The sequence below is a fragment of the Pagrus major genome, chromosome 9 (genome assembly GCF_040436345.1).
Source record: "Pagrus major chromosome 9, Pma_NU_1.0".
In the NCBI taxonomy this organism is placed as follows: Eukaryota; Metazoa; Chordata; class Actinopteri; order Spariformes; family Sparidae; genus Pagrus; species Pagrus major.
The window spans coordinates 12,952,515-12,968,375 of NC_133223.1; the positions used below are offsets into that span (position 1 = coordinate 12,952,515).

The following is a 15,861-nucleotide window of genomic DNA, read 5'->3' on the forward strand; positions in this document are numbered from 1 at the left end:
GAAACCTTTAGATATAAATCTGTGTAGAGGGAGACGGACAGAGACAGTGAGCGAGGGGCAAACAGAGGAGGGGATGAGTGAAAAGGCGAGAGCGGCTATGGTTTAGACATGACAGATCGGAGAGAGTGGATAGAGAGAGAGAGGAAGGGGGGGGAGTGAGAGAGGCTAATGATCTCCATCTGTCTTCGAAAGCTGGGAGAGAAGAGCATCGTTAGGCTTTTGGAATAAGGGGAAGCAAACAAACACATGATTTGCGGATCTCACCCTGGCACTGTGTTATGTGACTGGCTTTGTTTGAGTCAGCTGGTAAAACGCAGCTCAGAGACAGTTTAGACGATCAGTTGTGTCACGCTAATGATCGCAGCTCTCCAGTAAGAGAGCCTCTGTAACAATATGTCTCTTTACTTTATGGTGTATGAATGCCAGAGTCTATTTTGGTAGCTTTTTCGTATGTGTGTTGAATGTGTGTCCAGTATTCATGTTAATGTATGTTTGTTTGTTTAGTTCGAGTGTTTTTGAGTGTGCATCATGATCTCAGATGAGACGACTGAATCCCTAATTAGAATTTGGCACGGACACTCTATGGTGGCTCTAACATCAAGGGGAGGAGGTGTGTGACCAAGTGTGTGTGGCCACTCATGCCAGAACAAAGTATTTGGAAGTCTGTGACTGAAAGTATACTTTCTCCTCTTCTGGCGAGTGGCTTGGGTACGAAGAGAGTGATTAATGCTGGTGGTAGCGCTTTCCTGCTGTTGATCTGATTGGTTGAAGTTAGCCCATGATAGACGATGACAGACAGATGGTTCGTCCAATCAGTTGCCAGGTACTTTTTTGAAAATGCCGTCCCTTTTCCAAACTGTTTCTAGCAGCACCTTTTCTCTCTCTTACTCTTCTTTGTGACAAACCATCAGGTGCGTCAGATCAGTTAAAGCCCAATAAGAAGTCTAAACTATACAGCAGAATACATCATTTATCGATGCCCTGAAGAGCAACACAAGAAATTTCTGATTTGGTGCCTCTATTAGCCAATTATGTCATAATTTGATGACAATTAATGATGTTGTAACGCTGTGGTTAGAGTTTGCTGAGGTCTTGGCTATACCTGCCAACACTATTTTCTCGGGAGTCTCTGTATAACCCTTTCTCCCGCTCTGCTCCTGATTGATAATTTCTCCCATTAATCTCCCAATTTCATAGTGGTGCGAATCAAAAGGGAGTGTCTCAGTTTCTTGGCAACCCAGAAGCAGAGGCAGGCGTGCACAAACAAACCTACCTGACGTGTGTCACCCGTCCCTCCACTCAGTTTGCCACTGAAAATGTAAACAGGTGCCAAGAAGAAGAACTATGCTTCCAAATTTCACTTATTCAATTATTTTAATGTGGCACAAAAATGACGTGGTGAGGTTTAGTGAAACACCCTGGTAAGGGTTAAAATTGCTGCCCTGTTCAGCATCATCACTTGGTTACAGCCAGGCAACTATTGTGGTCATGTTTAAAGAAGAAACAGTCGAACTTAACACGGTCTATTGTGCACAAGTCCAGTGTTTGGTTGACCCATCCATTCACCTCTGTCTCTCTGTAACAATTTTCTCCTGTCAAAATTCCTACAGCTGCGAGACACAACACTGTAAAGATATGTCTTTTACAGCACCGGCTGAAACCACTGATGCTGTTTACCACCGTGCTGTCATTCTTCCTGGGAGAACAGTTACTTTAAGTCAGCTTTACTTTAGCAAGCATGCATGTAGGAGTTACTGTATGAAGCATTTCACTGCTGTAAAATGGAGACAAGAAGAAAACAAATGTGTTATATAAGAGCGAGATCCAGCAATCCAGTCAACCAAACGTTCTGTATTGCAGGCAAATTCAAAAACACTCTTTTGGCTCATTTTGGGACATTGCTCTGCTACTGTATGTCGAGCTAGTTTCTGTGTGCATTTCAAATGGGGGTCTCGTTCTTTGAAGTCGTGAGCTGAAGCAGAGGATCAGTTGTCTCTCCCTTTCTTCTCCCCAGCTACCCTCCTTTTCACAGGCCCTGCTCGTTGTCCACCTGTCCTCATCAGCTAGTCAAACATCACTACCCGTTTTACCTGAGTGGGATCCATTTTGCATGTCTTTCCTATTGATGAAGAACCAACAGGGTGCCAATTGATAGTTAAACCGCTCTGAGAGAGATGTAAAAATCATTTGGTCCGCTGAGAGAATTGGCTCTGCTGAAAAAACAGCTCTCACTGGTTGAATAATAATGGATTCTCTTTGTTGACTTGTCTGAGGCTCCTTTTTAATTCAATTTTAAATGATTTGAGAGTATTAAATAAACACATGCACAGGCTGATGGAAAATATTAAGTCTCATTCCACCATTTAACCATTTCCAATGAGAGTGACTGTCTCCCACATAACCTCCCGTAAGGACTGTTTGAACAAAAAAACAAGACTCAGACGAACCAAATGTATAGCAAAATAAACAAAAGAGTGTGGCGCCCACATCACATTGTAAATCACATCTTGACAGCAACATATGACGTTATGACAGCCAAACAATATGATAATTAGCCACAATAAGGTGCCACATTTGGTTGGAAACTGCATTAAATCTTGACTTGGTTCCTGCTGGAGATACACAGAAGGCTGTTTAAATTCTGTCCAAACACAACAGATGAAAATCATTCAGACAAAATGCAGTGCAACACTGTAAAAATTGTATTAGAAACTATTAAGGAAAGTTTATCAGTTTAGCTTATGATATCTTTATTCAGACATATTCAGCTTTGAAATGTCTCATAGCAGGAGCTTTTCATTTATTTTCATTCATAATTTTCTTTAAACTAACCAGATGAAGGTCTTGTTAAAAACTCTTTTTTCAAAAGAGACCTGGCAAAGAGTGCAGTATCAAAACACTGCGACAATGGTTAATACAAAACAACACAAACAGACGAAGACAACTATCATCCAGTACAAAAGAGTATACAAAATATCTAGTTATGTGTACTTTACAGCTGAATGAAACTCAAATGTAGCAGCCTATTAAAAATCCTTTGAACTCTGAAACAGATGGCTCACACTGGATGCCAAAAAAAGATAAAAACATTTTGTTACTCTACGAAAAAAAAAAAAAAAACTTGCAATAACACAAATATAACCTACTTTAGCCACACTCAGCATCCCTACTTACCGCAAGTATGGGTAATGAGAAATGTAGACTAGTCAGATGTGTTTTTAACATACATTTTAGGATCATAAAACACAGCACATGATGTGCCAGAATGTAGGCGTATTATATAATATACAGTCATACAATCATGACTTTATTGCATTAATACTAATAAACCATATTGAATTCAATTATTTGTATCCTGTTAAGATGGTACATATAGAGCTATAGTCCTGGTAGAGCTCTTTGCATTTCTTCAGTTACTGCATTGTAACTCAAGGTTGACACTGACGTACCATCCTGCAGGACGAACAATATCATTTAGTTTTTCATAATAAATCTTACATGCATGGTGCCTGTTATCATGGCATTGCAGGATAGAATCCGGCTGGGTAACATTCGCCCAGGTCTTCTGTCACACTGTGTAGTCAGACTTAAGCTTTTCCACATGTCAAGTCGAGAACAATAAAGACAAGTAGACATTATCACACTTATTGTATGGAGATGGGAGGGAACAGTGGATTGTGTGAGATGCTCAGGTTGCTGTGGTGAGCTGGGTCAAAGGGAGCTGATGGAGCAGATGGCAGTGAGCTGACCCTGCAGGCAGCCTATCTGTTCCCCTGTAACTTCATGTAAAGCTCAACCCTACAGGTGTCACCTCAGGTAAAATCTGCTGGCACCAACAGTGTGTTTACACACCTGGACAGACCTGAGGCTGCTATGCACACATGCGCCCTTCCAGTGGGATTATACGTAATGCGTGCTGGTTGTAATGTGCCAGGACTGTGTTAATCCCATCCCTCAGGTGTGTATCCACCTGCTTCAGCTCTCCCCTGCAGTTGACTGGGTCAGCCTCGTCCTCCTGCTCTGACAGAGTAACAGAATGGAGACCAGGCCACTCGGGCTTCTCTCTGAATAGCCCACAGAGATGGGCACTGATTAGAGAGCTAATCCTCTTTCGTTGCCCGCTCTAGGACGAGCTGCTCGATGGTTTGATGGTCAGGATCTGTCTTGTCTGAAAATGGTTTTCTGTCGAGTGTCACATGTGTCCCTTTTCGATTCTCCCCCTGCCTATCAGCATAAGCTCCACACAGATGTATTTATTGTACGTTTTACTCTTTCATTTAGCAGGAATGGCTTCTTTATCGCCACTCCACCACTGCGCTCTGTTATCTGAGGCTGACAGAAAGGTGTGTGTACTGTATGAGTGTGTGCATGCCTGCTGTGTGTGTTTGCAAGAATCAGCAGCCTACATGTGCTTTGGGGCCACGTGCAAATGTTTGCATGATGTGTGTGTGCGTGGGTGTGTGAATGTACGTGCGCTACACCGGGCAGCCGGCTTGTATCCTGATGTTGCACACTGGTCAACGTTAAGCACTGACCTGCATTATTGAATGTGTACACGCCTTCTGTGCGCCGAGCCCTAATGGAGGAACAGTGTAGTGTACACTCTACCCATTGGGGAACATTAAAGTTCACAGTGATATCATCCAAGATACACTGCACAGACACACACATAAACGCTGTCAGGGAGGGGCCGGGGCATAAACTGGGTTGAGTGCGGAGGAAAAGAAGCCGAGGAAAGAAGTGGAGAGGTTTACTGAAAGGTAAAAAGGAGTGTGGTGGGGCCGATGCGGGGACAATGACAAAAGGATGAAAAGATGACAGTGGGGGAGAGAGGGACACGCTTCTTAGTGAGAGAGAATGAAAGAGAATCTGGCTGTGTGCTTCAGTGAGAGAGGTTAAGAACAGAGCAGAGTCAGAGAAAGATGAAAAGAGTGAGCTGTTGTGCTCAGAGAGGGCACAAAGCAGAGCAGTGCTAAGCTACACCCACACAGATTGTTGATGTGTCGATACTTCATCAGCAGCGCGGCTGAGGCTGGAGTCTCGCAGACTTCTCTTACTGTAAGCACCAGATCTGCTCCCCATCAAGCGATCCTCCTTTTTATCCTCTTAATTTTCCTCTCCTTCTGTCTTTACCTCCTCCGCCCATCTCTGTCCTCTTTCATCACTCCTCCCTCCGCCTGCACTTCCTCTCCGTCTTTGTTTCTTTCCACTTCATATCCATCCAAGTTCCCAGAAGCGGTAATGTTCAGCACTTGCTCATAAAACAAACACAGACAGACACTCACTACTTGTGCAGTGCCCGCCCATTTATTCGTTCTCATTTGAACTTTGAATTACTTCGCAGGCACGCACATCCTCGCACGCTCCGTTTTTTTATGTATCCTCACAGGCACATAACCCTGTGAAGATCATAAACATGCAGGCAAGTGCTTTCTCTCACACCTTCTCCCTCTCTTTCTTTTGCTCTCCGTTTGGCGATTGTTGTTGTCTTCTCTCCCAACGCATTAATATGAGTGCACGCATGCAGACATGCATTCTCAAGAGTTCACACATAGACACGGTTCCCTCCTGCGCTCATTATGGCTGGTTCACTGGGTTTTCTGATGTCTTTGCTGTGTGACTCACAGATCGTGCAACATTTTGAACTCTGCCTTGTGAATCTTGCTCTTTGCTCCATGCACAAGTGTTTGGCATAGAGCATCTGGCAACTCATCCTGTAACACAGCACAGTGGGACCAGCAGCAGCAGCAGCAGCAGCGTTCCTACTGTTTAGTATTTTCTTGAGTTTCATGAATTTCTTGATGTTCTTGAGGTGGGAGGATTAGAATAAACATTTATATATATATATATATATATATATATATATATATATATATATATATATATATATATATATATATATATATATACATATAGCACCTATATATATATATATCAGTAACTGCAAACAAATAAACAATAAATAAACAGTTTTAATGAAAGACTTTCCAGCCAGTAGATACGTTTAAATCTGCATCAAAAATAACTTTTCATGTAGGTAAAGCAGCTTCTAAATCAGGCTGCATTTATCTGTGAATGAACACGAGTGATATCTGTTGTCCACAGCTGCTTTTCCGGAATGAAAAGCTTCTCCTTCAGTTCATTAAATCCCAGCAGCCGTCTGAAGGCAGCAGGACAGATGTGTTGATAAATCTGCAGCCTCCAATTTGAGAAGAATGCAGTGGCATTACGTGCAGCGTCCACTGTGTTTACTTTCATTAAATAGCGAGTAAACGACAGCGGGCGGCTACATAATAGATCCATACACCTCTACACACATCAGACAGGTCTGTATAAATCAGTATTCTGCTGTTTGTGAGGGAGACATCAGATTACCGAAGCTCATTAATCCTCTGCATCACGGCCCCCTTTCCAAATGTTGTATTCATTTCTATCATCACTGTGCTAATTAACTGTTAACTGTGTGTGTATTCATTAATCACCACACACTGATCTATACAAACCCTCACCCAGCCCTTTTGCACCTTGCACTGTTGCACCTGCATGAACCAAAAAGCAGGGGCCTCATTTCTAAAAATATAAGATTTATACTTTGTCTTAAAATCATGTATTTCAGTGTGCTTATGTTCAATTTATAAAAGATACTGAGCATTAAAACCTTTGCTTAAGCAGGTTCTAAAAGTCCCAGTCGAAATGTACACAGATATGATCTATAAATCTTAAAGATCTATTGTACTTTTTCTTTTTTTTTCCTTTCCTTCAGTGTTTTATGTTCCTGTGCATGTAAAACTCTTGAAAGTTTAAAAAAAAGCTCCTCTCTCCCACAGAAAACACTGCTCCTGAAATGCCTCATCAGTAGTCCCGCTTTAATTCTGTGACTTTGTGACATCACACTACACCACTATGTCACACATTTGCACATGGATTAAAGCAAAAAAAAATCTTTTGACTGAAATGTATTTTCGAGCTGTAGCCAAGTCATATTCCCAATTTGTAATTTGTGAAACATGTTACAGGGCATTTTACTTGACACGTGCTAAAAAAATAAGATAAGATTTACAGCAAGATTTGAAGTCAAGCAACACGTATTATGAGGTGGACTTAGAAATATGATCATTTCCACATTGAAGCAAGTGCTTTTACTGCTTAGGCCACACTTAAGATCAAAATTGATCAGATGTCCCTTTTATAAGAGGCCCCAGGTACGCTTGGTGACTCCCACACAGCCTGTGTTGCAATTTGCGAGATTAAAACAGAACCCCACATGTGTTACATACAGATCCCCCCGGACTGTAAGAAGAGATGATTGGGCAAGCTGTGTGTGTGTGTGTGTGTGCGTGTGTGTGTGTGTGTGTGTGTGTGTGTGTGTGTGTGTGTGTGTGTGTGTTGTGTGTTGTGTGACAGGGTTATATTTGTGTGTTCATGTCATACTGATTTTGTCAATCCTGTACCTGCTTTATCATTGCATTATTTTTAATTTAATTAAAATTGGACACAGATCATCGTTGTCATTTCAAATATGAAGCAAATCCTGCCTAACACCAGTCATCAAAGTCTCACCGGTCTATTCTGTAAACACTCCATGAATTTGAGGGTGAATCACATCTGAGTGTGTCAAAACGTGTGTACGTTTCATAGCGTGTTTTCGTATTTCTGCTCATCTCTGATGCACAGGAGGAAACCATAAAATCTTGAGGGCACCTCTGACTCTCTACCCACCCCCACCTCAGCCTTTCTGCTCACTATTCTGTAAACAACAGACCCATAAAAATGCTCCTTATTCATTTCAAACACACTTCACATTCCCCGACTGCTTAATTGAAGCGCTTACTGTGACTACAATGCCAGTTATTCTATCAACCTGCGTAAAATATAATCCTTGTTGAGCGTCTGAGAAACAAATTAAGACTGTCTTAATGAGGTTGCTTTATACATAGAGAATGATGCATTATTATACCACACGGAGGCACATACTTCCTGAGCATTTATTTTTGCAGCCACTTGAAGTATGACTCAGGAAAATGCTTTGGCTAATTGATGTTGAGTTACATTAACAAGGCTTTCTGATATTTGTGATGGATGGAAGCCCGGAGGCGGCTCTGCAGCTCGGGGATACACCTGTAAGATTATTGGACTGAGCAACGGCATTTATAAGGGGCAGAGATCTGCGGTCGCACACACACAACACATGCATGTACACGCACACCTGCTGAGAGGGCAGAATCATGGTAAACCTCCAACAATCAATAACACATTTTCTCCATCTGCTCCCTTCACTCAGTGTCTCTGCATCGCTCTCCGCTCCCTTTCTCTCTGAGTTTCCTCCTCTTTTTTGTCAAATTCATCTTTAATTGGTCTCCTTGTAACACTTATTAGGTAATGAATTGTTAAATGTGCTTCTCATTGGTTAGTTAACATGATCTGCAAATGAGCGAGGAACCGACGTGTAGGCAGTGGCTTTTAATTTCCTCTTTCTCCTTCGTTCACAAAGATATGGATTATTGAGGCCCCGCGGCTGGAGCCCTACTTTGAACAGCTTGATCACTGCCATGTTTCATCATCAGATAGACTCTGGTAATCGGAAGAGCTCGACTGTCCGGTTGGCCAATTGTTCTCACTTTTCGTGATGATAGCCATTGGACGGCGCCGCTGACTGTGATGCAGGAGCCTGTCCGGCCATATTTGTGGGATAGAATACACTCTACTGTTGCTTTGATGTTGAAGTATTTCAGCTTTGCCAGAGGCAGGGCTCTTAGAGGAGAGCACAACAGTGGTGGACAGTGGGGGAGCGTGATGTGGTTTAGGATGAATATAGCTGCTTTTATTAGCTTCCTCTGGATGACACCATTCAGCTCCCTGCTCAGCCTCTCTCATGTGGGAAATGGTCGACTCTGGAATTGAATTCTGTATACTCCGAGGTGACTTTATAAGGGTATCATACAGGATGGTTATTGCACCATCAGGAATGTAATGAAACTGGCTCAAAGGTGACAACTGTACAGAGGAAGGTCACCGCTAATATATGGTGATCTCCTGCAGTACAATATAGGAGCCTACCAGCCGTAGAGGAGAACCGAGACTTCTCTAGTCAAGCTTAGCAGTCTTGGGAGCCTCACAAGGACTTTGTGTTTGCTCAAATCTCCGTCCTTCTATTTTTTGCTTCTCCTCTCTGGCTCGACTGCCTTTGTTGGTAAAAATACTGAAAAACCTTTGGGAGCCAATTTCCTGAGAGCAAAGGACAATGGAGGCCTGTGTTCACGACTTCACATGCATGTGTGTGGGCGTGTGTGCCCATGCATGAATGTGAGTATGAATGTCCGTCACTGTGACTGCATAGGTGCTGTGTCCATTACCCTTCCTGTATGAGTCGCTCATGTGCCAGTAATTATACTTCTGATTTGTTCTTATTTTCACCTTTGTCACCAATTTGCCAACAGCATATTTCTCTCTTGCAAATCCCCTACAGCCGCCCCCACAAATTGAATGACTAACAGAAAAAGCCCAGTGATCCAAGTATCTCAGCTCCATCCTTAATTCATTAATTTGCTGTTTCCCTACAGTCACTCACCCAGAATAATCCATCTGGAAAGTCCAGTGAGCTTTTCCGCCACCAAGCAGAAATGGGATTGTGGATGACTGATCACAAAGCTTATATCCACAGAGTCCCATTCTGTGCTAATGTATCCACATGTACCGTAGGACTGCACACACACACACAGACAGACACACACATATAAAAGTTAATATAGTCTCTCCTCAATAAACATTGAAAACACGCTTTGAATTACTTTTGCACTCAAACATTTCGGTATATGAAGAAGCTTAGTCATTTTCTACTCCACCTTACAAGTGCCTTATATGTAAAGCATGCATCCCAAGTTAAAAGGAATACAGGTCAACTATGACGTGTTTGAAGGTTTACAGAGATGCTTCATGTCACCTCCTGATATTAATTCAACCTGGTTTGCGGCAGAGAATAGACAATGTTTCTGCCCTGAGGGCACTCAGACATCAATGTTTAAAAGGTGAATCATTGATCCCAGCGCATAAAACTTGCACAAGTGTACCAGGTCAGCCACTGGTGGAGTCAGGTGGGGAGGGGCAGCAGGGCAATGCTCCATTTTTAGTTTACTGCCTCTGCCCCTTTTAATCACTGAGCCCAGTTAACACAGATTCACACAGGAGACGTTTACTGAATCTGTTCACAACTAGGGAAAGGCAATATGGACGAATTCTCCCATCATAGTGTAATTTTATATCACAGTAGCAGTATATATTGAGACACAGTAAATGTTCTGTACACTTGAGTTTAAAGCGGAAGACAAAATGGGAGCTTCTACCTCATCTTGGGTTGGTTGCTCTGCACTAAAAATTTCATTATCCTCCTCCATGATTTCTTGTCTCGCTCTTCTTCTGCCACCAAATGTTGCTCTTACATCAAATGAGCATGTGGTAAGCAGCCCTGCTGCACAGATCATGTAACCCTGCGAGGCAGCTGGAGCAGTAAGATCATGCCAGAATCGCAAGATTACGCAAATATCCAGCCCTGATTTGCTACAGCTCCCCGGGTGGAAATGGTATTACCAAATCTATACACATTTGTAGCTTTGCATGGTTATATATACTGTTATACTATATTGGCCAACCCCACACTGGAAAAAAAATAAGTCAGTTTATTCATCCAACTCGTGATATATAGTCAATTAGACCTCGAGTTAGAAAAAAATGTGCTTATAAGTTCTGAATCGGCCAGACTCAGCCCCCACCTCCTCCTGTCCACATTTCAAAGTGTCCTTCATCAACACACTGCACACCAAATGGCTCTCGATGGTTAGGAAAGAGCCTTGCATGCTGCAGACAGGAACTTTCCACCATCACGTGAATACAGTTTAATAGTGTCACAACACCAATCAGTCCACAATCTAGCTAAGTTGTCCTTGGACCAAGAGTTAATTTTCATGGAGAAATGTAATTCCAATCTGTTTTCTGTTCAACGTGTCTGTTGGAATTGCAGATGAGACGGCGGCGGAGATAAAACCACTCTAACCTTGAAAATATGCCACATAATCACTGAACGTCTTTTAGAAATAAAAGGCATAAAACATCCATTTCTTTTCTCATGATGTTCACACAACCTTTCATTAAGTTAAAGGCTCACCAGATATATTTGCGTGTTTAATTACCTGTTTATGTCTGTGGTTGCTTAATTCCAGACTTTGCCTTTCCAGTGGCAATCAGAGACTCTTTCCTTTGTTAGGAGGTGCTCCCGATCCTCCACATTTTAAATGGTGTCCCCCCCCTGAACCGTGATAATTGATGTATTTCCCATAAAGGAATGGTAATTAAGATAATGAGATTTTCAGAAGCAAGTGTAGCATGCCAAAATGAGGGGGAGCATGTTTCTTGACTGGTTCACTTTAGCTTTATAAATTTCCCTCTTACATTCTCTTCATTTCACTGCCTCGACTTTCCTCCTGCTGAAGTCTGCCTCCTATCTGTGCTCTCCTTACCACATCTGCTTCCCCTCTTGTCTCCCATACACAGCTTGTCCTCATTTGTTTGCCAGTGCATAATTGGCTATAGGATCACCCATTGTGTAATTATGTATAGCAGTTTGATATGTAATTAAAATTGTATCAGTATCCAGTGTAATTTGTGCTGTGTGATTACCTATTACCAGTGCAAACAGTTGTGCCTAAAAGCCCGTGACCGCCCCTCTCATAGATGTCACCGTGCGTCTCTGTCAGTATTTGCATACCAGCAGGTGCGACGTCTGAGCAGAAAACCATATTTACATCGACACATAAACTTTCTCCTAAGTCTCCTCACATGAACACTCCTTTCTGACGGCTTGAGTAGTTGTTTAAATACGCCACCCTGCATCCCTTAAGCCAAGCACTTTACAAGACCATGCACTTTACTTCAGACAAGACCACACACTTTACCGAGCATCACCGTGCTGCTGAGTGAGTGAGCCCAGCAACATTGCATGGCTTGTTCCTCCCAAATACAGACACCAAAACAGAGCAGGGCTTTCAAACCGCTTGTTAGAGCTTGTTCTAATAAGGCTAAAGAAGAGGGGCTTGTGAGGACACTCTAAGGAAACATCTTAATGAAAGCACCAGGCTACAAACTGGCCTGAATAAGCCGCCGTTGCAAATTCAGCACTAAATAATTAGACATGCCTGAAAGGTCCGCTGCTGGGAGTAGCCTCTGTTTTATTCAATAACGAGTTTTTTTCTTCTTCATAGCTGATTTAGGAAGTGCAGGATTCATTTTTTGCCTCCTTAGTGCTTATGATTGTGTGCAGTGTGTGTGTTTCTGTGTAGTGGTCAAAGGTCATGACAGTAAAAAATGTAATGCACAGAGTTTTATTACCATAAATAAATACATTAAAGTCACTGTACACACAGGCATACTCGCAGGCCTACATACTATTACATCAAACCAGTTTTATTCCAGTAAACTCCATGTTTATCTTTATCCTCATAAGCATCGTGGTATAATTAGAAAAGGTCGACTCCTGCACTCATTTTAACACAGAAGAAGAAACTAATTGGTCTACAGTTATATCAAAGTTGTCATGCTTGCTAGGAGAGAAATGTGGGTTATGATGAGCTTAACATGCCCCAGTTCTCCCTCATGATGTAACGCCATAGCAACAAAAAACAGTGTCGTAGGTTTGAATGGATCACTAAATGTGCCAAACTCAAACAATGTGTTAAAATCAGCAGAGAAACTTACTTCCAGAGTGGCCATAAATATTTCAGATTTTCTTTCTCTTCATCAACTTCATCCATTTATTTGCAAACTTTGAGAAATCTTGCCAGCTAGCATTAGCAATAACCTTATCAAGTCACAACCTGTCATGGTGTCATTATCTCATGACACTGCTCTCACAGAAACTGACAGCTCTAAATATGAGGGCACAGTAAACCACAGTGGTTACCCACGCACAAGGAAGTGTCTCCTTAAATTCAACTCATTAATGACTAACAGCTGTTTTACGGCTGTTAAGAAAACGCTCCAAAAATTCCACCAAGGAGTTTATGTTTTCACCCCTGTCAGTATGTTGGTTGGTCGGAGTAAAATTTGTTAGGGATCCAAATAAAAACTCGGATCCAGCGGATTTGAATTTGTTTATTTGACATTGGATGAGGCTTATTTGCATTGAAGGGGACTGTTTGGCCTCAGCAGAGGTATGCGCTCTACTGAGTGCCATTCTAGTTTTTTCTATTCAAGGCAGAAACACAAGACTTGGATTGATTTGGATTTCACATGCCGATCACACTTTTACTAGCAGAAGGTCAACTTTCTTTTCACAAGTGAGTTTGACATTTAGAAAAAATGTTAATAAAAACTTGCACTGTAGCCTCATTCTCAGAAAAAATCAAGGGATTTGGCGTGCGTCAGCTACCTACTTGAAGTGCTGTGATGGAAATTATGAAATTCCACTGTGGACAAAAAAAAAAGAAAGAGAAAAAAAAGCGTGCATGAAGAATGATGTGCTCCATGTGAACTTGCCGTTAGATGTGGACTTCCGTTTAGCAGCGCTGCATTAAAGCAAAGCTCTGTGTGCTGTATAAAAAAAATACAAGCAGAAGAGGAATACACATCCATAATTAAAGTAGAGATCAAACAAGTAAGGCTTGAGCCATATTAGAACAACACTTTAAGACAGTTTGCCCAAACACTTATGTAACCATAACTACAGCATTAGCAAGAATTCCCCATTTAATGTGATTGCCAATATGTGAGAGACCTCGAAGCACTCTGTTGAATTGATTTCCAGTTACTCCAGTGCAGCAGCTTAGTTGCCAGTGGTGGTTATGCAGTTCAGCTCCCACCTTTAACGTGTGAATGTGTAAAAAAAAAAAAGCATTCAAAAAATAAAAATACAAAGTTTAGTAATGTCGTCCTGAGTAGGAGATTACCTCAACATAAAAACATCCAACATGTAGACACAGCACCTCCATTTCTCTCCCCCTCGTGTTACCGTCTAGTCATGTACATACAAGACCCTCTCTCAGTTCTCTTAACCCCTGAACCCTGAAGAGCGCAGAACACACAAACGCTTTTAACAACAATAAAACTGCTGCTTGTTCTGGCAGTCCCCAGAGGAAGGACTTCAGCAGCAGGTCTGACATCCGCCGTATGGATGATTAGCATCATTAGAGCATCAGCTGCTCCCTCTCACTCAGACACACACACACACACACACACACACAAACACACTCCATGATGGCTTTTCAAATACCTAACACTCATGCAGATTAAATGGTGGCATGTTCTTGGCAAAGCAGTGATTAATTTATGATTAGAAGTAGGCCAGATGAAAGGTCTTTAGACACCAGAGAGCGATGTGTTTGCAAAGACACAAAGAGCAAATTGGAATGAGGACAGACAGAGAGGGAATGAGCTCTTATTCAGTTTGAAGAAGAGATAGGAGATAACCTCTGCCTTTGCTCTGTTATCAAATGTTAAGAAATCCCTTTAAGTCAGAGGGGGATGCAAAGAAAAACCAACCAAAGGCAGGAAGGACAAACGGAACTAGCTCGAAATTGCTCAATCAGAAAGAAGTTTGCCTGCATTGTTGAATTGCCTTATATAATACTTTATTTCATTTGTGTCTTCTCTCCTTTTCAGCTCCTTTGACCGACAAGCCGCCAAAGATCCTGTTCCCCTCCGAAAACAAGATTAGCAACATGGAGCTGCAGCTAGGTAAGAGCATCATGGGATTTCCTCCAGCTGCAGTCAGTTCTATCTGTGTCATTTCCAAATGACAGCAAATGGATGACTTTACAAATCCTCTCCAACACACCTCCAGGCACTCAACGCAGATTGATGATGGCACTTTTATTTGCGGGAGAAACAGCATAAAAGAAACAATTGCAAAATGCTTTCCATATATGCAAATGGTGGGCGCTAATGTCCCCAAGGCTGTTTTGTCAACAATGAAGAGCCCATATGGTGCCAGGGTTCCATACACTGGCTCGCCACATGGAAAGGCGGCTGCTTTCACTCGCCGCTGTTTGTCTTCTCTGACGTGAGGTCACGATGGGCCTATACCAAGTGTGCGTGCGTGCGTGAGCGAATATATGCACGTTGCTGTGTTTGTTTCTGTGACAGCATATTGCTCGATTTCTGGGCACAGTCCGCCGTCCACATGGCGCTTGCCGCTCCACCAATGGCTTATGCGTCTGTCATGGCGAAGCCGATGGGACAATACTGAAGGGTCTGGAAAGCAGAGAGGGATTGGATGAGTATGTGAGAGACAGAGAGGGGGTGGAGAGAGACAAAGAAGGGTCAATGACTCACTGAGAGGTTACCTTTTGTCTTCTATCTGTGCTGTTGGAATCCAGGTAGTTCATTTAAAATGCCTCCACGGTTGGCTGATCAAGAGTGAAAAATTGCTGCTGTTGCTAAACTGACAAGCACGGCCTCACATGTCAGCGTAGTCACACCCATGCATGAACAGGTTGCACAATGCCGCTATTTGTGTCGTCTGTCTCCGGCCTGATTTCACTGGAATTTTGAGGAAAGGGTTGGTTTGTCCTCTGAAACTTTCTCGAAATTATTTAAAGCCTACCTGTCAGTTGTTTCTCATGTGTGCTGTGTGAGTAAGTGTTTTCCTGTGTTGTGGAATGTCTGTGTATGTGTTAAAGGGTTAAAGGGCTAGTGCACAGTGATTTAGAGGCTTGTTAGACACAGTTTTTAAAGCAAAACGACGGTGGGGGCAATCTGCAAAATATATGATTGGTGTATGCCTGACCACCGGGAACACAGACCTACACAGTGACATCACCAGGGTCATTTTTTCTCCCAGAGCCATAGAGGACAATATGAAACTTGCCAATTAGT

At 42.4% G+C, this 15,861-nt stretch overlaps 1 protein-coding gene across 1 annotated transcript in view; it reads left to right on the plus strand.

The window, feature by feature from the left end:
* Positions 1 to 15,861, plus strand: part of il1rapl1a (interleukin 1 receptor accessory protein-like 1a) — a 158,449-nt gene that overhangs the window by 80,287 nt on the left and 62,301 nt on the right. The window contains exon 5 of the mRNA XM_073473728.1: positions 14,647 to 14,721. Coding sequence (XP_073329829.1) covers positions 14,647 to 14,721 — 75 coding nt within the window. The remainder of the gene's footprint in view (positions 1 to 14,646; positions 14,722 to 15,861) is intronic.